The 23,029-nt window shown below is 41.3% G+C and overlaps 1 protein-coding gene and 1 long non-coding RNA gene across 3 annotated transcripts in view; both read right to left on the reverse strand.

Moving 5' to 3' along the window:
- Positions 1-379: 379 nt before the first annotated feature.
- Positions 380-2,914, reverse strand: LOC135572605 (uncharacterized). Its single transcript, XR_010464447.1, has 4 exons — positions 964-2,914; positions 701-876; positions 549-610; positions 380-465 (listed from the first exon to the last, which is right to left on the reverse strand). It is a non-coding gene; the product is annotated as an uncharacterized LOC135572605 (long non-coding RNA).
- A 17,875-nt stretch (positions 2,915-20,789) lies between these two features.
- Positions 20,790-23,029, reverse strand: part of LOC115125462 (regulator of G-protein signaling 17-like) — a 148,465-nt gene continuing 146,225 nt past the window's right edge. For both annotated transcript variants that reach the window (XM_065020971.1, XM_065020970.1), the window contains exon 6: positions 20,790-22,872. In XM_065020971.1, coding sequence (XP_064877043.1) covers positions 22,684-22,872 — 189 coding nt within the window. In that variant the 3' untranslated portion in view covers positions 20,790-22,683. The remainder of the gene's footprint in view (positions 22,873-23,029) is intronic.

Genomic DNA, 23,029 nt, shown 5'->3' on the forward strand with positions numbered 1-23,029 from the left:
TATCTCACCTCCCTCTCAAGTTTTTTTATTTCAAGGTCCAGTTTCCTAATTGTCCTCTTTTTTATTTCGGACTCCAGTGCAAGATTTTCCATCTTTTTCTTCTTGTACTGAATGTCTATGTCTGCCAGTTCTATTTGGCGCCGGAGGTGGTTGCCATACAACTTTCTGATAGCTTGTGAGCTCTGTGAACACAATACAATTAGCGCAGCTGGAATTTGGCAGGATGTGGTGTCCTTTTATTAATACGCACTATGTTGCCAGGCTGGTTTTCCCACTGTATAGCATCTGGGTCCTGTAAAAGAAATTAGATTTTTTGATTTTGATGAGGACTCCTCACCATTGTAGAGTAAATAGTACTTTCACAGTCTTAACATGATACCTCATGCCTTCTGGAATCAGAGAGATGGTCTCCTCCTCATCATCGTCTCCATCATGTGCTGTTGCTGCTGCACTGGGGCCTTCACCCTATCACATTTAAATCGGATTCATATTGAAGCTAGTAGACAAGACATGCCAGGCCTACAGTATGCCTTTGATGGAGTACTCACTGGATCAGCATCGTCTGGTGCTTGTGCTGGTGGCTCTAACAGGAACACAGTGCTGCCAGGCACTGCAAGGCAATAGGTAAACCAAAGTCAGACAGTCCAAATTGATTCAATATGAATGTGGTTGTATCCCATGTAGAGATGGAAGGACATACCTTGAATGAAGCGGGTGGCATCTTGGGAGGAACCTATGCTCGTCTCTTTCCCCCCAGGGATCCCCTCTAAGACGGGCCTGCCTTTATTTAGCTCCAAGGCCATGTCCTCTGCTGGGGTAAGGTCAGCCTTTGGTGACCCACCACCCGTGCCTTGTCTGTGGGTATTCTTTTCACTGCTAAAACAGTACAGACAATGTGTGAGCAGGCACCTTCTGGGTACAATATATGCTTGTGCTTTGTTAAATATTAGTCAGGGACCATACCATTCTGCAGAATGTTCTTGTATTTGATTTTGACCTGCTGCCATGTCCGTTTTGGCCCGTTCATGTTTAATCTACACACACACACACATTTAATGGAGTCACACTGCAAAAAATTACTTGGTATTTTTGTCTTGTTTTCAGTAAAAATATCAAAAAAATTATCATAGCTTTATACAGTGTGATGGAGTTACTTTACACAATTTCACTCATATCTGCAGTGCATTTCAATTAAAAATTTAACCGTTTCATAATTACAGTACAACTGCATTTTTGGAGATGTGAATTAAATATTTGAATTGTAATTGTGATGTTTCAGCGGAGCGGTGAGTGTGTAATTGTGCACTACTTACGCATTCAGGCGGTCTGCAATACTTTGCCACGCTTTTTCTCTTTGCTTTATCACTGTGGCGGTGTTGCCTTTCTTCTTAATTATATCTTTTACCTCCTCGTATGCCTCCATGAGGATTTGTGCTTCCGACGGGGAAAAGTACGCGGCTCTAGTTGCCATGGTAAATCAGTTAATCTGTGATCTGTGGCAGGGTCTATTTGAGTGAGCCGTGAGCGCGCACCTATCCAGGATTGGTTTCACCTGGCTTAATGAATCCGTGTCTGCTCATCCTGGCTTGGTCTTTGTGCAACCAATTAAGCCTGGACGCACATGTTTTTGCTTCATTGAGCTCAGCTGAGTCATTTATCCCGGATGTCTTAATTCTACTTTTGTGCAACAGGCCCCAGGAGGGGGACCAGGCCTTTCAAAACCCCTCGTGTCTACACTTGACACTTACATGTGACTTCAGAATACAAAAGATCGCATTAAAAAGGTCGCTTTGCGATCTGATTATATTCAGATCTGGCTGAACACTTCAAGAGGTGGTACGTTGGGGGTGGCAGGTAGCCTAGTGGTTAGAGTGTAGAGGCGGCAGGTAGCCTAGTGGTTAGAGTGTAGGGGCGGCAGGTAACCTAGTGGTTAGAGGGTAGTGGCGGCAGGTAGCCTAGTGGTTAGAGGGTAGGGGCGGCAGGTAGCCTATTGGTTAGAGTGTAGGGACGGCAGGTAACCCCCCCGATCTGACAAAGTAAAAATCTGTCATTCGGCCCCTGAACAGGCAGTTAACCCACTGTTCCTATGCCGTCATTGAAAATAATAATTTGTTCTTAACTGACTTGCCTAGTTTAATAAAGGTTCAAGTAAAAATTGTGTGCAGATTTCTCTTCAGTTTGGATGCGTTCAGGCTACTGAAAGTTCGTACAGTGGGAGATGACAGTCATCAGCACTGTGAAGAATGTGTTTGCTGGCCTTATAAATGCTAGCCAGCTAGCTAATATTTAGAAAAAAATGTTTTATTTTGGCTAACAGAGTTATGCTAACCTTTTTGCAATCCCTTTAATGTTGCTGGCTAGCTACAGAGGTTAGCTTGCTGGCTATCTACAGAGGTTAGCTTGCTGGTTAGCTGTTGCCATCAGTTGTTGTTGTTTGTGATATTTAGCCTATTCCACCGTTTGTAGAATTCATGCTGGCATTTGAATATAGCGCTGGAAAGCAGGCCGCACTGTGGACACATTTAAATGTAGACAGAAGGATCAGAATGGTAAACGTTGCATGAACTGTGAAGTCAACCTCTGCTGACAAAACACTCAGAGGCAACGTGGCTTCTAAAGAACTGCAAGACTAGACGCTTAATTGCTGTAGTCTTAATTAGGTTTCAGTGTATGTATTCAGTTAGCCCCGGTCTCTTGTTTCTTTCTCTCTGCTGACAATAACCTCCCCCCCCCAATAGTCCTCCGTCCTTTTCCTTTCTCTCTCTGGACACATAGTCCTCCGTCCTTTCTCTCTCTGGACACATAGTCCTCCGTCCTTTTCCTTTCTCTCTCTGGACACATAGTCCTCCGTCCTTTCTCTCTCTGGACACATAGTCCTCCGTCCTTTCTCTCTCTGGACACATAGTCCTCCGTCCTTTCTCTCTCTGGACACATAGTCCTCCGTCCTTTCTCTCTCTGGACACATAATCCTCCGTCCTTTCTCTCTCTGGACACATAGTCCTCCGTCCTTTCTCTCTCTGGACACATAGTCCTCCGTCCTTTCTCTCTCTGGACACATAGTCCTCCGTCCTTTTCCTTTCTCTCTCTGGACACATAGTCCTCCGTCCTTTTCCTTTCTCTCTCTGGACACATAGTCCTCCGTCCTTTCTCTCTCTGGACACATAGTCCTCCGTCCTTTCTCTCTCTGGACACATATTCCCCTCGTCCTTTCTCTCTCTGGACACATAGTCCTCCGTCCTTTCTCTCTCTGGACACATAGTCCTCCGTCCTTTTCCTTTCTCTCTCTGGACACATAGTCCTCCGTCCTTTCTCTCTCTGGACACATAGTCCTCCGTCCTTTCTCTCTCTGGACACATAGTCCTCCGTCCTTTCTCTCTCTGGACACATAGTCCTCCGTCCTTTCTCTCTCTGGACACATAGTCCTCCGTCCTTTCTCTCTCTGGACACATATTCCCCTCGTCCTTTCTCTCTCTGGACACATAGTCCTCCGTCCTTTCTCTCTCTGGACACATAGTCCTCCGTCCTTTCTCTCTCTGGACACATAGTCCTCCGTCCTTTCTCTCTCTGGACACATAGTCCTCCGTCCTTTCTCTCTCTGGACACATAGTCCTCCGTCCTTTCTCTCTCTGGACACATAGTCCCCTCGTCCTTTCTCTCTCTGGACACATAGTCCTCCGTCCTTTCGCTCTCTGGACACATAGTCCTCTGTCCTTTCTCTCTCTGGACACATATTCCCCTCACCCTTTCTCTCTCTGGACACATAGTCCCCTCGTCCTTTCTCTCTCTGGACACATAGCCCCCTCGTCCTTTCTCTCTCTGGACACATAGTCCCCTCGTCCTTTCTCTCTCTGGACACATAGTCCCCTCGTCCTTTCTCTCTCTGGACACATAGCCCCCTCGTCCTTTCTCTCTCTGGACACATAGTCCCCTCGTCCTTTCTCTCTCTGGACACATAGTCCCCTCGTCCTTTCTCTCTCTGGACACAGTCCTCCGTCCTTACTCTCTCTGGACACATAGTCCCCTCGTCCTTTCTCTCTCTGGACACAGTCCTCCGTCCTGGACACATATTCCCCTCGTCCTTTCTCTCTGGACACATATTCCCCACGTCCTTTCTCTCTCTGGACACATATTCCCCTCGTCCTTTCTCTCTCTGGACACATAGTCCCCTCGTCCTTTCTCTCTCTGGACACAGTCCTCCGTCCTTACTCTCTCTGGACACATATTCCCCACGTCCTTTCTCTCTCTGGACACATAGTCCCCTCGTCCTTTCTCTCTCTGGACACATAGTCCCCTCGTCCTTTCTCTCTCTGGACACATAGTCCTCTGTCCTTTCTCTCTCTGGACACATATTCCCCTCGCCCTTTCTCTCTCTGGACACATATTCCCCTCGTCCTTTCTCTCTCTGGATACAGTCCTCCGTCCTTACTCTCTCTGGACACATATTCCCCACGTCCTTTCTCTCTCTGGACACATAGTCCCCTCGTCCTTTCTCTCTCTGGACACATAGTCCCCTCGTCCTTTCTCTCTCTGGACACAGTCCTCCGTCCTTTCTCTCTCTGGACACATAGTCCCCTCGTCCTTTCTCTCTCTGGACACAGTCCTCCGTCCTTTCTCTCTCTGGACACATAGTCCCCTCGTCCTTTCTCTCTCTGGACACATAGTCCCCTCGTCCTGTCTCTCTCTGGACACAGTCCTCCGTCCTTTCTCTCTCTGGACACATAGTCCCCTCGTCCTTTCTCTCTCTGGACACATATTCCCCACGTCCTTTCTCTCTCTGGACACAGTCCTCCGTCCTTACTCTCTCTGGACACATATTCCCCTCGTCCTTTCTCTCTCTGGACACAGTCCTCCGTCCTTACTCTCTCTGGACACATATTCCCCTCGTCCTTTCTCTCTCTGGACACATAGTCCCCTCGTCCTTTCTCTCTCTGGACACATAGTCCCCTCGTCCTTTCTCTCTCTGGACACATATTCCCCTCGTCCTTTCTCTCTCTGGACATATTCCCCACGTCCTTTCTCTCTCTGGACACATAGTCCCCTCGTCCTTTCTCTCTCTGGACACATAGTCCCCTCGTCCTTTCTCTCTCTGGACATATTCCCCACGTCCTTTCTCTCTCTGGACACATATTCCCCACGTCCTTTCTCTCTCTGGACACATATTCCCCTCGTCCTTTCTCTCTCTGGACATATTCCCCTCGCCCTTTCTCTCTCTGGACACAGTCCTCCGTCCTTACTCTCTCTGGACACATAGTCCTCCGTCCTTTTCCTTTCTCTCTCTGGACACATAGTCCCCTCGTCCTTTCTCTCTCTGGACACATAGTCCTCCGTCCTTTTCCTTTCTCTCTCTGGACACATAGTCCCCTCGTCCTTTCTCTCTCTGGACACAGTCCTCCGTCCTTACTCTCTCTGGACACATAGTCCTCCGTCCTTTTCCTTTCTCTCTCTGGACACATAGTCCCCTCGTCCTTTCTCTCTCTGGACACAGTCCCCTCGTCCTTTCTCTCTCTGGACACAGTCCCCTCGTCCTTTCTCTCTCTGGACACATAGTCCCCACGTCCTTTCTCTCTCTGGACACATAGTCCTCCGTCCTTTCTCTCTCTGGACACATAGTCCCCACGTCCTTTCTCTCTGGACACATAGTCCCTCGTCCTTACTCTCTCTGGACACATAGTCCTCCGTCCTTTCTCTCTCTGGACACATAGTCCCCTCGTCCTTACTCTCTCTGGACACATAGTCCTCCGTCCTTTCTCTCTCTGGACACATAGTCCCTTCGTCCTTTCTCTCTCTGGACACATAGTCCTCCGTCCTTTCTCTCTCTGGACACATAGTCCCCTCGTCCTTTCTCTCTCTGGACATAGTCCCCTCGTCCTTTCTCTCTCTGGACACATAGTCCCCACGTCCTTTCTCTCTCTGGACACATAGTCCCCACGTCCTTTCTCTCTCTGGACACATAGTCCCCACGTCCTTTCTCTCTCTGGACACATAGTCCTCCGTCCTTTCTCTCTCTGGACACATAGTCCCCTCGTCCTTTCTCTCTCTGGACACATAGTCCCCTCGTCCTTTCTCTCTCTGGACACATAGTCCCCTCGTCCTTTCTCTCTCTGGACACATAGTCCCCTCGTCCTTTCTCTCTCTGGACACATAGTCCCCTCTTCCTTTCTCTCTCTGGACACAGTCCTCCGTCCTTACTCTCTCTGGACACATAGTCCTCCGTCCTTTCTCTCTCTGGACACATAGTCCCCTCGTCCTTTCTCTCTCTGGACACATAGTCCACTCGTCCTTTCTCTCTCTGGAGAGAAATGGATTTCACATGACTGGGAATACTGATGTGCATCTGTTGGTCACAGATTCCTATACGTTTGAAATGTATAGGAATGAAGGATGTAGGTAATGTTGTCAGTCTGGTGTAGAAGGGTTGTTGTACTCAGTTATATCACCATCACCAGCTGGGTGTCCTGTGTGCAAGGAGCTTTGAATATTTGTTTTATTTCCTGGACCCAACATTTATACATTTAACAGAAAACCAGTCAGTATCTGGTCTGACCCCCATTTGCCTCATGCAGCGTGACACATCTCCTTCACATAGAGTTGATCAGGCTGTTGATTGTGACCTGTGGAATGTTGTTCCACTCCTCTTCAATGGCTCTGTGTTTCTGGAGATTGGAGGGAACTGGAACACACTGTCGTACACGACTATCCAGAGCATCCCAAACATGCTCAATGGGTCACATGTCTGGTGAGTATGCAGACCATGGAAGAACTGGGACATTTTCAGCTTCCAGGAATTGTGTCTAGAACCTTGTGACATGGGGCCGTGCATTATCATGTTGAAACATGAGCTGATGGCTGTGGATGAATGGCACCACAACGGGCCTCAGGATCTCTTCACGGTAACTGTGCATTCAAATTTCCTTTGATAAAATGCAATTGTGTTTGTTGTCTGTAGCTTATGCCTGCCCATACCATAACCCCACCACCACCATTTTTTTATTTATTTCACCTTTATTTAACCAGGTAGGCTAGTTGAGAACAAGTTCTCATTTACAACTGCGACCTGGCCAAGATAAAGCATAGCAGTGTGAACAGACAACACAGAGTTACACATGGAGTAAATGGGGCCCTCTGTTCACAACGTTGGCATCAGCAAACACCGTACCATAACCCCACCGCCACCATGGGGCCCTCTGTTCACAACGTTGACATCAGCAAACACCATACCATAACCCCACCGCCACCATGGGGCCCTCTGTTCACAACGTTGACATCAGCAAACACCATACCATAACCCCACCGCCACCATGGGGCCCTCTGTTCACAACGTTGACATCAGCAAACACCATACCACAACCCCACTGTCACCATGGGACCCTCTGTTCACAACGTTGACATCAGCAAACACCATACCATAACCCCTACGTCACCATGGGGCCCTCTGTTCACAACGTTGACATCAGTAAACACCATACCATAACCCCTCCGTCACCATGGGACCCTCTGTTCACAACGTTGACATCAGCAAACACCATACCATAACCCCACCGTCACCATGGGACCCTCTGTTCACAACGTTGACATCAGCAAACACCATACCATAACCCCACCTCCACCGTGGGGCCCTCTGTTCACAACGTTGACATCAGCAAACCGCTCACCCACACAACGCCACACATGCTGTCTGCCATCTGCCCGGTACAGTTAAAACCCGGGATTCATCTGTGAAGAGCACACTTCTCCAGCGTTGCCAGTGGCTATTGAAGGGGAGCATTTGCCCACTGATGATGCCAAACTGCAGTCAGGTCAAGACCCTGGTGAGGATTATGAGCACACGGATGAACTTCCCTGAGACTGTTTCTGACAGTTTGTGCAGAAATTCTTCAGATGTGAAAACCCACAGTTTCATCAGCTGTCCGGGTGGCTGGTCTCAGACGATCCCACAGTTTCATCAGCTGTCTGGGTGGCTGGTCTCAGACGATCCCACAGTTTCATCTGCTGTCTGGTGGCTGGTCTCAGACGATCCCACAGTTTCATCTGCTGTCTGGGTGGCTGGTCTCAGACGATCCCACAGTTTCATCTGCTGTCTGGGTGGCTGGTCTCAGACGATCCCACAGTTTCATCAGCTGTCCGGGTGGCTGGTCTCAGACGATCCCACAGTTTCATCAGCTGTCCGGGTGGCTGGTCTCAGGCGATCTCGCAGGTGAAGAGGCCGGATGTGGAGGGCCTCTGTTGGCATGGTTACACGTGGTCTGCGGTTGCGAGGCCAGTTGGACGTACTGCCATATTCTCTAAAGCGACGTTGGTAGACTTATGGTAGAGAAATGAACATTCTCTTCTCTGGTAACAGCTCTGGTGGACATTCCTGCAGACAGCATGCCAATTACACACAACCTCAAAACCTGAGACATCTGTGGCATTGTGTTGAGTCCTGCTCGCTGTTATCACATCTACTGCTCTCTGTTATCACATCTACTGCTCTCTGTGAGGAGTTTTCACATCTACTGCTCTCTGTTATCACATCTACTGCTGTCTGTTATCCTGCTCTCTGTTATCACATCTACTGCTCTCTGTTATCACATCTACTGCTGTCTGTTATCCTGCTCTCTGTTATCACATCTACTGCTGTCTGTTATCACATCTACTGCTGTCTGTTATCACATCTACTGCTGTCTGTTATCACATCTACTGCTGTCTGTTATCACATCTACTGCTGTCTGTTATCACATCTACTGCTGTCTGTTATCACATCTACTGCTGTCTGTTATCCTGCTCTCTGTTATCACATCTACTGCTGTCTGTTATCCTGCTCTCTGTTATCACATCTACTGCTGTCTGTTATCACATCTACTGCTGTCTGTTATCACATCTACTGCTCTCTGTTATCACATCTACTGCTGTCTGTTATCACATCTACTGCCAGGTCTGATTACTGCCAGGCCTGATTACTGCCAGGCCTGTATACTGCCAGACCTATTGAATCAAGAAATCACTTAAATAGAACCTGTCTGACAAAGTGAAGTAGGCCAAAAGATCTCAAAAAGCAAGACATCATGCCGCGATCCAAAGAAATTCATGAACAGATGAGAAACAGAGTAATTGACATCTATCAGTCTGTAAAGGGTTACAAAGCCATTTCTAAAGCTCTGGGACTCCAACCAACCACGGTGAGAGACGTCATCCACAAATGGAGAACATTTGGATCAGTGGTGGACCTTCCCAGGGGAGGCCGGCCTACCAAAATTACCCCAAGAGCGCAGCGACGACTCATCCAAGAGGTCACAAAAGAACCCACAACAACATCTACAGAACTGCAGGCCTCACTTGCCTCAGTTAAGGTCAGTGTTCATGACTCAACCATAAGAAAGAGACTGGGCAAAAATGGCATCCGTGGCAGAGATCCAAGGTGAAAACCACTGCTGACCAAAAATAACATAAAGTCTCGTCTCACTTTTGGCAAAAAAAACATCTTGATGATCCCCAAGGCTTTGTGAAAACATTCTGTGGACTGACGAGACAAAATGTTAAACTTTTTGTAAGGTGTGCGTCCCGTTACATCTGGCGTAAAAGTAACAGTTTTTCAGAAAATCAAATGATACAAACATCCCCAAAAAACTATTTTAATTCCAGTTTGTAATAAAATAGGACAAATGCCAAAGGGGGGATGAATACTTTCGCAAGCCTTTGTACATGTATGTAGTATGTGTATGTATGTAGTATGTGTATGTATTATGTGTATGTATGTAGCACATGTATGTAGTATGTGTATGTATGTAGTATGTGTATGTATGTAGCACATGTATGTAGTATGTGTATGTATGTATTATGTGTATGTATGTAGTACATGTATGTAGTATGTGTATGTATGTAGTATGTATGTATGTATGTAGTATGTGTATGTTTCTAGTATGTGTATGTATGTACTATGTGTATGCATGTAGTATGTGTATGTAGTACATGTATGTACTATGTGTATGCATGTAGTATGTGTATGTAGTACATGTATGTATATAGTACATGTATGTATTATGTGTATGTATGTAGTATGTGTATGTACAGGACAGAGGAGCCTCTTAAAGAAGAAGTTACAGGTCTGTGAGAGCCAGAAATCTTGCTTGTTTGTAGGTGACCAAATACTTATTTTCCACCATAATTTGCAAATAAATTCATAAAAAATGCTACAATGTGATTTTCTGGATTTTTTTTACTCATTTCGTCTGTCATAGTTGAAGTGTACCTATGATGAAAATTACAGGCCTCTCTCATCTTTTTAAGTGGGAGAACTTGCACAATTGGTGGCTGACTAAATACTTTTTTGCCCCACTGTATGTAGTATGTGTATGTATGTAGTACATGTATATATTATGTGTATGTATGTAGTACATGTATGTATTATGTGTATGTATGTAGTATGTGTATGTAGTATGTGTATGTAGTACATGTATGTAGTATGTGTATGTATGTAGTACATGTATGTAGTATGTGTATGTAGTACATGTATGTAGTATGTGTATGTATGTAGTACATGTATGTAGTATGTGTATGTAGTACATGTATGTAGCATGTGTATGTATGTAGTACATGTATGTAGCATGTGTATGTATGTAGTACAGGTATGTAGTATGTGTATGTATGTAGTATGTGTATGTATGTAGTACACGTATGTATTATGTGTATGTATGTAGTATGTGTATGTATGTAGTACACGTATGTAGTATGTGTATGTATGTAGTACATGCATGTAGTATGTGTACGTATGTAGTATGTGTATGTATGTAGTACATGTATGTAGTAGGTGTATGCATGTAGTACATGTATGTAGTAGGTGTATGTAGTACATGTATGTAGTAGGTGTATGTATGCAGCATGTGTATGTATGTAGTATGTGTATGTATGTAGTACATGTATGTAGTATGTGTATGTATGTAGTACATGTATGTAGTATGTGTATGTATGTAGTACATGTATGTAGTAGGTGTATGTATGTAGTATGTGTATGTATGTAGTACATGTATGTAGTAGGTGTATGCATGTAGTACATGTATGTAGTAGGTGTATGTAGTACATGTATGTAGTAGGTGTATGTATGTAGTACATGTATGTAGTATGTGTATGTATGTAGTATGTGTATGTATGTAGTAGGTGTATGTATGTATGTAGTACATGTATGTAGTAGGTGTATGTAGTATGTATGTAGTACATGTATGTAGTAGGTGTATGTATGTAGTACATGTATGTAGTAGGTGTATGTATGTAGTATGTGTATGTATGTAGTAGGTGTATGCATGTAGTATGTGTATGTATGTAGTAGGTGTATGCATGTAGTACATGTATGTAGTAGGTGTATGTAGTATGTATGTAGTACATGTATGTAGTAGGTGTATGTATGTACTACATGTATGTAGTATGTATGTAGTAGGTGTGTGTATGTATGTAGTACATGTATGTAGTAGGTGTATGTATGTAGTACATGTATGTAGTAGGTGTATGTATGTAGTACATGTATGTAGTATGTGTATAGTACATGTATGTAGTATGTGTATGTATGTAGTACATGTATGTAGTATGTGTATCTATGTAGTACATGTATGTAGTATGTGTATGTATGTAGTACACGTATGTAGTATGTGTTTGTAGTAGGTGTATGTATGTAGTACATGTATGTAGTATGTGTATGTATGTAGTACATGTTTGTATTATGTGTATGTATGTAGTATGTGTATGTATGTAGTACATGTTTGTAGTATGTGTATGTATGTATTATGTGTATGTATGTAGTACATGTATGTAGTATGTGTACGCATGTAGTATGTGTATGTAGTACATGTATGTAGCATGTGTATGTATTATGTACATGCATGTAGTATGTGTACGTATGTAGTACATGTATGTAGTAGGTGTATGTATGTAGTACATGTATGTAGTAGGTGTATGTATGCAGCATGTGTATGTATGTAGTAGGTGTATGTATGTAGTATGTGTATGTATGTAGTACATGTATGTAGTATGTGTATGTATGTGGTACATGTATGTAGTATGTGTATGTATGTAGTACATGTATGTAGTAGGTGTATGTATGTAGTATGTGTATGTATGTAGTACATGTATGTAGTAGGTGTATGTATGTAGTACATGTATGTAGTAGGTGTATGTATGTAGTATGTGTATGTATGTAGTAGGTGTATGCATGTAGTATGTGTATGTATGTAGTAGGTGTATGCATGTAGTACATGTATGTAGTAGGTTTATGTATGTAGTACATGTATGTAGTATGTGTATGTATGTAGTAGGTGTATGTATGTATGTAGTACATGTATGTAGTATGTGTATGTATGTAGTACATGTATGTAGTATGTGTATGTATGTAGTACATGTATGTAGTAGGTGTATGTATGTAGTAGGTGTATGTATGTAGTACATGTATGTAGTATGTGTATGTATGTAGTACATGTATGTAGTATGTGTATAGTACATGTATGTAGTAGGTGTATGTAGTATGTATGTAGTACATGTATGTAGTAGGTGTATGTATGTAGTATGTGTATGTATGTAGTAGGTGTATGCATGTAGTATGTGTATGTATGTAGTAGGTGTATGTATGTAGTAGGTGTATGTAGTATGTATGTAGTACATGTATGTAGTAGGTGTATGTATGTAGTACATGTATGTAGTATGTGTATGTATGTAGTAGGTGTATGTATGTATGTAGTACATGTATGTAGTAGGTGTATGTATGTAGTACATGTATGTAGTATGTGTATAGTACATGTATGTAGTATGTGTATGTATGTAGTACATGTATGTAGTATGTGCATGTATGTAGTACATGTATGTAGTATGTGTATGTATGTAGTACATGTATGTAGTATGTGTATCTATGTAGTACATGTATGTAGTATGTGTATGTATGTAGTACACGTATGTAGTATGTGTTTGTAGTAGGTGTATGTATGTAGTACATGTATGTAGTATGTGTATGTATGTAGTACATGTTTGTATTATGTGTATGTATGTAGTATGTGTATGTATGTAGTACACGTATGTAGTATGTGTTTGTAGTAGGTGTATGTATGTAGTACATGTATGTAGTATGTGTATGTATGTAGTACATGTTTGTATTATGTGTATGTATGTATTATGCGTATGTATGTAGTACATGTATGTAGTATGTGTATGTATGTAGTATGTGTACGCATGTAGTATGTGTATGTAGTACATGTATGTATTATGTGTATGTATGTAGTACATGCATGTAGTATGTGTACGTATGTAGTATGTGTATGTATGTAGTACATGTATGTAGTACATGTATGTAGTAGGTGTATGTATGCAGCATGTGTATGTATGTAGTAGGTGTATGTATGTAGTATGTGTATGTATGTAGTATGTGTATGTATGTAGTACATGTATGTAGTATGTGTAAGTATGTAGTACATGTATGTAGTAGGTGTATGTATGTAGTACACGTATGTAGTATGTGTTTGTAGTAGGTGTATGTATGTAGTAGGTGTATGTAGTATGTATGTAGTACATGTATGTAGTAGGTGTATGTATGTAGTACATGTATGTAGTATGTGTATGTATGTAGTAGGTGTATGTATGTATGTAGTACATGCATGTAGTAGGTGTATGTAGTATGTATGTAGTACATGTATGTAGTAGGTGTATGTATGTAGCACATGTATGTAGTAGGTGTATGTATGTAGTATGTGTATGTATGTAGTAGGTGTATGCATGTAGTATGTGTATGTATGTAGTAGGTGTATGCATGTAGTACATGTATGTAGTATGTGTATGTATGTAGTAGGTGTATGTATGTATGTAGTACATGTATGTAGTAGGTGTATGTATAGTACACAGTAGTACATGTATGTAGTATGTACATGTATGTAGTACATGTATGCATGTAGGTGTATGTATGTAGTAGGTGTATGTATGTAGTACATGTATGTAGTATGTGTATGTATGTATGTAGTACATGTATGTAGTATGTATGTAGTACATGTATGTAGTAGGTGTATGTAGTATGTATGTAGTACATGTATGTAGTAGGTGTATGTATGTAGTACATGTATGTAGTAGGTGTATGTATGTATGTATGTAGTATGTGTATGTATGTATGTAGTACATGTATGCATGTGTATGTATGTGTATGTATGTAGTATGTATGTAGTACATGTATGTAGTAGGTGTATGTATGTAGCAATGTATGTAGTATGTGTATGTAGTATGTGTATGTATGTAGTAGGTGTATGCATGTAGTATGTGTATGTATGTAGTAGGTGTATGTATGTAGTACATGTATAGGTAGTATGTGTATGTATGTAGTACATGTATGTAGTATGTGTATGTATGTAGTACATGTATGTAGGTGTATGTATGTAGTATGTGTATGTATGTAGTATGTAGTACATGTATGTAGTATGTATGTATGTAGTACATGTATGTAGTATGTGTATGTATGTAGTACATGTATGTAGTATGTATGTAGTATGTATGTAGTACATGTATGTAGTAGGTGTATGTATGTAGTACATGTATGTAGTAGGTGTATGTATGTAGTATGTATGTATAGTAGGTGTATGCATGTAGTATGTGTATGTATGTAGTAGGTGTATGTATGTGTATGTAGTATGTATGTAGTACATGTATGTAGTAGGTGTATGTATGTAGTACATGTATGTATGTATGTGTGTACATGTATGTATGTGTGTATGTATGTAGTACATGTATGTAGTAGGTGTATGTATGTGTAGTACATGTATGTAGTATTATGTGTATGTATGTAGTACATGTATGTAGTATGTGTATGTATGTGTATGTGTATGTAGTATGTATGTGTGTATGTATGTAGTACATGTATGTAGTATGTATGTAGTACATGTATGTAGTATGTAGTATGTATGTAGTATGTGTATGTATGTAGTACATGTATGTGTAGTATGTATGTATGTAGTATGTGTATGTAGTATGTGTGTATGTAGTACATGTGTATGTGTATGTATGTATGTGTACATGTATGTAGTATGTGTAGTATGTATGTAGTACATGTATGTATGTATGTGCAGCATGTATGTGTATGTATGTAGTATGTGTAGGTGTACATGTAGTACATGTATGTAGTAGGTGTATGTATGTAGTACATGTATGTAGTATGTGTATGTGTATGTAGTACATGTATGTAGTAGGTGTGTATTATGTGTATGTATGTAGTATGTGTATGTATGCATAGTATGTATATGTGTATGTATGTAGTACATGTATGTGTATGTATGTAGTGTAGTATGTATGTATGTAGTGTATGTATGTAGTATGTGTATGTATGTAGTACATGTATGTAGTATGTGTATGTATGTAGTACATGTATGTAGTATGTGTATGTATGTGTAGTACATGTATGTGTATGTATGTAGTAGGTGTATGTAGTATGTATGCAGTATGTGTATGTATGTAGTATGTGTATGTATGTAGTACATGTATGTAGTATGTGTATGTATGTAGTACATGTATGTAGTATGTGTATGTATGTAGTACATGTATGTAGTATGTGTATGTATGTAGTATGTGTATGTATGTAGTATGTGTATGTGCATGTAGTACATGTATGTACATGTATGTGTGTATGTATGTAGTACATGTATGTAGTATGTGTATGTATATAGTACATGTATGTAGTATGTGTATGTATGTAGTACATGTTGTATGTGTATGTATGTAGTACATGTATGTAGTACATGTATGTAGTAGGTGTATGTATGCAGCATGTGTATGTATGTAGTATGTGTATGTATGTAGTACATGTATGTAGTATGTGTATGTATGTAGTACATGTATGTAGTATGTGTATGTATGTAGTACATGTAGGTAGTAGGTGTATGTATGTAGTATGTGTATGTATGTAGTAGGTGTATGCATGTAGTACATGTATGTAGTAGGTGTATGTATGTATGTAGTACATGTATGTAGTATGTGTATGTATGTAGTAGGTGTATGTATGTAGTACACGTATGTGTATGTGTATGTATGTGTATGTATGTACATGTATGTGTAGGTGTATGTATATGTGTATGTATGTGTATGTGTATGTATGTAGTACATGTAGTACATGTATGTAGTATGTGTGTATGTACATGTGTAGTAGGTGTATGTATGTAGTATGTGTATGTATGTAGTAGGTGTATGCATGTAGTACATGTATGTAGTAGGTGTATGTATGTATGTAGTACATGTATGTAGTAGGTGTATGTATGTAGTACATGTATGTAGTATGTGTATGTATGTAGTATGTGTATGTATGTAGTAGGTGTATGTATGTATGTAGTACATGTATGTAGTAGGTGTATGCATGTAGTATATGTATGTAGTAGGTGTATGTAGTATGTATGTAGTACATGTATGTAGTAGGTGTATGTATGTAGTACATGTATGTAGTATGTGTATGTATGTAGTAGGTGTATGTATGTATGTAGTACATGCATGTAGTAGGTGTATGTAGTATGTATGTAGTACATGTATGTAGTAGGTGTATGTATGTAGCACATGTATGTAGTAGGTGTATGTATGTAGTATGTGTATGTATGTAGTAGGTGTATGCATGTAGTATGTGTATGTATGTAGTAGGTGTATGTATGTAGTACATGTATGTAGTATGTGTATGTATGTAGTACATGTATGTAGTATGTGTATGTATGTAGTACATGTATGTAGTATGTGTATGTATGTAGTACATGTATGTAGTAGGTGTATGTATGTAGTAGGTGTATGTATGTAGTACATGTATGTAGTATGTGTATGTATGTAGTATGTGTATAGTACATGTATGTAGTAGGTGTATGTAGTATGCATGTAGTACATGTATGTAGTAGGTGTATGTATGTAGTACATGTATGTAGTAGGTGTATGTATGTAGTATGTGTATGTATGTAGTAGGTGTATGCATGTAGTATGTGTATGTATGTAGTAGGTGTATGTATGTAGTAGGTGTATGTAGTATGTATGTAGTACATGTATGTAGTAGGTGTATGTATGTAGTACATGTATGTAGTATGTATGTAGTAGGTGTATGTATGTATGTAGTACATGTATGTAGTAGGTGTATGTATGTAGTACATGTATGTAGTAGGTGTATGTATGTAGTACATGTATGTAGTAGGTGTATGTATGTAGTACATGTATGTAGTATGTGTATAGTACATGTATGTAGTATGTGTATGTATGTAGTACATGTATGTAGTATGTGCATGTATGTAGTACATGTATGTAGTATGTGTATGTATGTAGTACATGTATGTAGTATGTGTATCTATGTAGTACATGTATGTAGTATGTGTATGTATGTAGTACACGTATGTAGTATGTGTTTGTAGTAGGTGTATGTATGTAGTACATGTATGTAGTATGTGTATGTATGTAGTACATGTTTGTATTATGTGTATGTATGTAGTATGTGTATGTATGTAGTACACGTATGTAGTATGTAGGTGTATGTATGTAGTATGTATGTAGTACATGTAGTATGTGTATGTATGTATTATGCGTATGTATGTAGTACATATATGTAGTATGTGTATGTATGTAGTATGTGTACGCATGTAGTATGTGTATGTAGTACATGTATGTAGCATGTGTATGTATGTAGTACAGGTATGTAGTATGTGTATGTATGTAGTATGTGTATGTATGTAGTACATGCATGTAGTAGGTGTATGTATGTAGTATGTGTATGTATGTAGTACATGTATGTAGTATGTGTATGTATGTAGTACATGTATGTAGTATGTGTATGTATGTAGTACATGTAGGTAGTAGGTGTATGTATGTAGTATGTGTATGTATGTAGTAGGTGTATGCATGTAGTACATGTATGTAGTAGGTGTATGTATGTATGTAGTACATGTATGTAGTAGGTGTATGTATGTAGTACATGTATGTAGTATGTGTATGTATGTAGTATGTGTATGTATGTAGTAGGTGTATGTATGTATGTAGTACATGTATGTAGTAGGTGTATGTAGTACATGTATGTAGTAGGTGTATGTATGTAGTAGGTGTATGTATGTAGTATGTGTATGTATGTAGTAGGTGTATGCATGTAGTACATGTATGTAGTAGGTGTATGTATGTAGTACATGTATGTAGTATGTGTATGTATGTAGTAGGTGTATGTATGTAGTACATGTATGTAGTATGTGTATGTATGTAGTACATGTATGTAGTATGTGTATGTATGTAGTACATGTATGTAGTAGGTGTATGTATGTAGTACATGTATGTAGTAGGTGTATGTATGTAGTACATGTATGTAGTATGTGTATAGTACATGTATGTAGTATGTGTATGTATGTAGTACATGTATGTAGTATGTGCATGTATGTAGTATGTGTATGTATGTAGTACATGTATGTAGTATGTGTAGCTATGTAGTACATGTATGTATGTATGTAGTATGTGTTTGTAGTAGGTGTATGTATGTAGTACATGTATGTAGTATGTGTATGTATGTAGTACATGTTTGTATTATGTGTATGTAGTATGTGTTTGTATGTAGTACATGTATGTAGTATGTTCAATATGGACTATTCCCTTTGTATTTACAAAATATAGTAAATTCTGTAAAGGAAAAATGCCATTTGTGGACAGACCCAATCTGAAACTTTGTTCTGAAAACGAATCTAGAGCTGGTTTCCCAGACATGGATCAAGCCTAGTCCTGGACTAGAATGTACTTTCAATGGAGTCTACACTGAGTGTACAAAACATTAGGAACACCTGCTCTTTCCATGACATAGACTGACCAGGTGAATCCAGGTGAAATATATGGATCCCTTATTGATGTCACTTGTTAAATCCACTTCAATCAGTGTAGATGGTCAAGAGACTGGTTAAAGAAAGATTTTTAAGCCTTGAGACAATTGAGACATGCATTGTGTGCCATTCAGAGGGTGAATGGGCAAGACAAGATATTGAAGTGCCTTTGAACAGGGTATAGTAGTAGGTTCCAGACATTCCGGTTTGAGTGTGTCAAGAACTGCTGTTTTTTTTTTTTTAAGAGGACATAGGAGGCTGATATGAATTGTGCAGAGAAACAGAACGGCTACAGTTAGTCAACTGACAGTCCTGTACAAAATTGATGGCCAAAGACCTATGACAGAATGCACAACTCATCGTACCTTGACACGAATGAGGAATGGCAAGCCGACGACCTTAAGAGTTCCACTTCTTTCAGCAAAAAAACAAGAAACTGCGGGCTGAGGGAAAAAAAAACGCTGGACACTAGAGGATTGTAAAACATTGCTTGGTCTGCTGAATCCCGGGTCCCTGCTGTTTCACACTGATGGGAGGACTAGGGTATGGAGAACTTCATCAGTACATCTAAGGTGTATGGCTACGGTGTATGTAAACTCTCAACTTCAACTGTCTATCATGCAGCGTGTCATCATTGCAGGCTGGTGATGGTGATGGTGTGTTTCACATTGGGCCCGTAGTCCAGGACTAGGCTTAATCTCTGTCTGGGGAACTGGTCCTAGAGTATGTACTGCTTAACAGCAGCAGAGACAGGAAGGAGACCAGACAGTGAGGGGACTTGACTTGGGACAGGAAGGGAACCAGACAGAGTGAGGGGACTTGACTTGGGACAGGAAGGGGACTAGACAGAGTGAGGGGACTTGACTTGAGACAGGAAGGGGACAGGACAGAGTGAGGGGACTTGACTTGGGACAGGAAGGGGACTAGACAGAGTGAGGGGACTTGACTTGAGACAGGAAGGGGACAGGACAGAGTGAGGGGACTTGACTTGAGACAGGAAGGGGACAAGACAGAGTGAGGGGACTTGACTTGGGACAGGAAGGAGACTAGACAGAGTGAGGGGACTTGACTTGAGACAGGAAGGGGACTAGACAGAGTGAGGGGACATGACTTGGGACAGGAAGGGGACTAGACAGAGTGAGGGGACTTGACTTGGGACAGGAAGGAGACTAGACAGAGTGTGGGGACTTGACTTGGGACAGGACAGAGTGAGGGGACTTGACTTGAGACAGGAAGGGGACAAGACAGAGTGAGGGGACTTGACTTGGGACAGGAAGGAGACTAGACAGAGTGAGGGGACTTGACTTGAGACAGGAAGGGGACTAGACAGAGTGAGGGGACATGACTTGGGACAGGAAGGGGACTAGACAGAGTGAGGGGACTTGACTTGGGACAGGAAGGGGACTAGACAGAGTGAGGGGACTTACTTGACTTGAGACAGGAAGGGGACTAGACAGAGTGAGGGGACTTGACTTGAGACAGGAAGGGGACTAGACAGAGTGAGGGGACTTACTTGACTTGAGACAGTGATGGGAGGAGTTCAGTTCACAGTATTTTACCCAGAATCACCAGGGACAGAGTGGATGAAATGTTTGTTGTCCATCTTTCAGTCCAGAGCTGTTCTGGAGAAATGTTGACACGATGTTGGCTGTATGATGTATACTATATGAGAACTAAGACACACCTGTCCAACATACCTGGAGACGGACTTGAAACACACACACACACACACACACACACACACACACAGCAGGGAGACACCCTGACATAGAGGTAGTACCATTCACCACCTACAGGCGGTGCCAGAGTGGCAGGGCCTTTCAACTTGGAAATACCAAACACTGGTCCCAAATGGAACCCTATTCCCTATGGAGTGCACTACTTTTGACAAAAAGCTATGGGCTTTGTTTAGTGCACCATTGAGGGAATAGGGTACCACATAGAGAACTTTAAACACAGTTGATGATTTGATTGAGAGTTTGTGCGAGGTTTGTGTTGATGGTCAAAGGGTTTCTGTTTATATATGTACAATGAAATCATTATCACAGTTTAACAAAATATAAAATAAATAACATTAATAATACTAAGTTTAAAGCATTTTGAGTGACAACAAGTCTAGTAAAGACCTAGGCATCATCTTCAGTCTTCTAACTACAGACAAGTGTTGTCCTCAAACTCCATTTCCCATGAAACAGTTGTTTAACTGTTAACAGACTTTTGTATGTTTTTTAATTTTTTATTGTGAGTCTTTTTTTTTTTTTTGCACCTGGGATGGAAAATCTCTTAGCCCCCCCCCTGATCAATCGACCAACCACAGCTCATCCCGATGCCTCTGATAGCCAATCACAGCAGTGAGGTGAGGGAGACAGTAGACAGGTCAAAGGTCAGAAGCGTAGTACAGCAGCAGTGTCCAGGGGGTCCGGCAGAGGGGATGGGGTCAGGGTCGTGAACGTTGTGTCTTTAACGTGGTGGGAACGTTGTGTCTTTAACGTTGTGTGAACGTTGTGTCTTTAACGTGGTGTCTCTAACGTTGTGTGAACGTTGTGTCTTTAACGTGGTGTGAACGTTGTGTGGACGTTAGAAAGTCACCAGTGTCTTTATTGCCGAGGTTTCTTTTACCTTCAAATCAGGACGTTTTGTCAGGAGAAAGTAAAACATGCTGCATGTCATTTGGAACAAAGCAGATTGCTGTGTGTAAATGTGAGTAACAGCTGTCACCACGAACAGTATGAACGATATCCGACATAAATAATGTGAGTAACAGCTGTCACCACGAACAGTATGAACGATATCCGACATAAATAATGTGAGTAACAGCTGTCACCACGAACAGTATGAACGATATCCCACATAAATAATGTGAGTAACAGCTGTCACCACGAACAGTATGAACGATATCCCACATAAATAATGTGAGTAACAGCTGTCACCACGAACAGTATGAACGATATCCCACATAAATAATGTGAGTAACAGCTGTCACCACGAACAGTATGAACGATATCCCACATAAATAATGTGAGTAACAGCTGTCACCACGAACAGTATGAACGATATCCCACATAAATAATGTGAGTAACAGCTGTCACCACGAACAGTATGAACGATATCCCACATAAATAATGTGAGTAACAGCTGTCACCACGAACAGTATGAACGATATCCAACATAAATAATGTCTCCGTCTTCCAGTTACCTTGACTTGTCAAAATGGCACCCTATTCCCTATATAGTGCACTACTTTTGACCAAAGCCCTATGTGGGTAGTGAACAACATTAGGGAACAGGAAGTCCCTAAGGTGACATGATGAAGTTCATTAAAAAATAATTAATAGAAAAAGTGAAAGGGTTGGGCAACAAAAAAGCATCATAGAGAAAAAAATCACAAAACAAACATTATAAAAATCCCCAAAAGGATATTTTCTCCTTAAGTGGTTATGGAATGGAGAGAGACAGAGCAGAGGGGATGAGAGAGAGAGAGAGAGAGAGAGAGAGAGAGAGAGAGAGAGAGAGAGAGAGAGAGAGAGAGAGAGAGATAGATGAATGTGAGGGAGAGGGAGAGAGGAGTCTGAGGGAGAGAGAGAGAGAGAGAGAGATGAATGTGAGGGAGAGGGAGAGAGAGAGAGATAGATGAATGTGAGGGAGAGGGAGAGAGGAGTCTGAGGGAGAGAGAGAGAGAGAGAGAGATGAATGTGAGGGAGAGGGAGAGAGATAGATGAATGTGAGGGAGAGGGAGAGGGGAGTCTGAGGGAGAGAGAGAGAGAGAGAGAGAGAGAGAGAGAGAGAGAGAGAGATGAATGTGAGGGAGAGGGAGAGAGGAGTCTGAGAGGGAGAGAGAGAGAGAGAGAGAGAGCGAGGAGTGCGTGTGAGTGAGTGAAATGTTGTGAACCTAGGACTCTGAGGAGGTGTGGGAGCCATGGTGAACCAGTGATCTGTATATAGACGAGTTGAGGAAGCGAGGATATGAGTCTCTGTGCATTAAGGTATAGATCTGAAGCTGGGCGTCCTCAAAGGTGTGGGGCGTAGGCTCCTGTATCTTCCTGTTAATCACCTCTCTCACCCGGGAGTCCAGACTCACCTAGGGGACGTGGGGTTGGATGTAGAGAGAGAGAGAGAGAGAGAGAGAGAGAGAGAGAGAGAGAGAGAGAGAGAGAGAGATTAGCCTTGGACTCTCAAAAAACAAACACTTAAACTACCAGCAAAGAAACTAAAGAGCATCACCACTCACAAATCAC

This window comes from Oncorhynchus nerka, linkage group LG7, assembly GCF_034236695.1.
Source record: "Oncorhynchus nerka isolate Pitt River linkage group LG7, Oner_Uvic_2.0, whole genome shotgun sequence".
Taxonomy (NCBI): Eukaryota; Metazoa; Chordata; class Actinopteri; order Salmoniformes; family Salmonidae; genus Oncorhynchus; species Oncorhynchus nerka.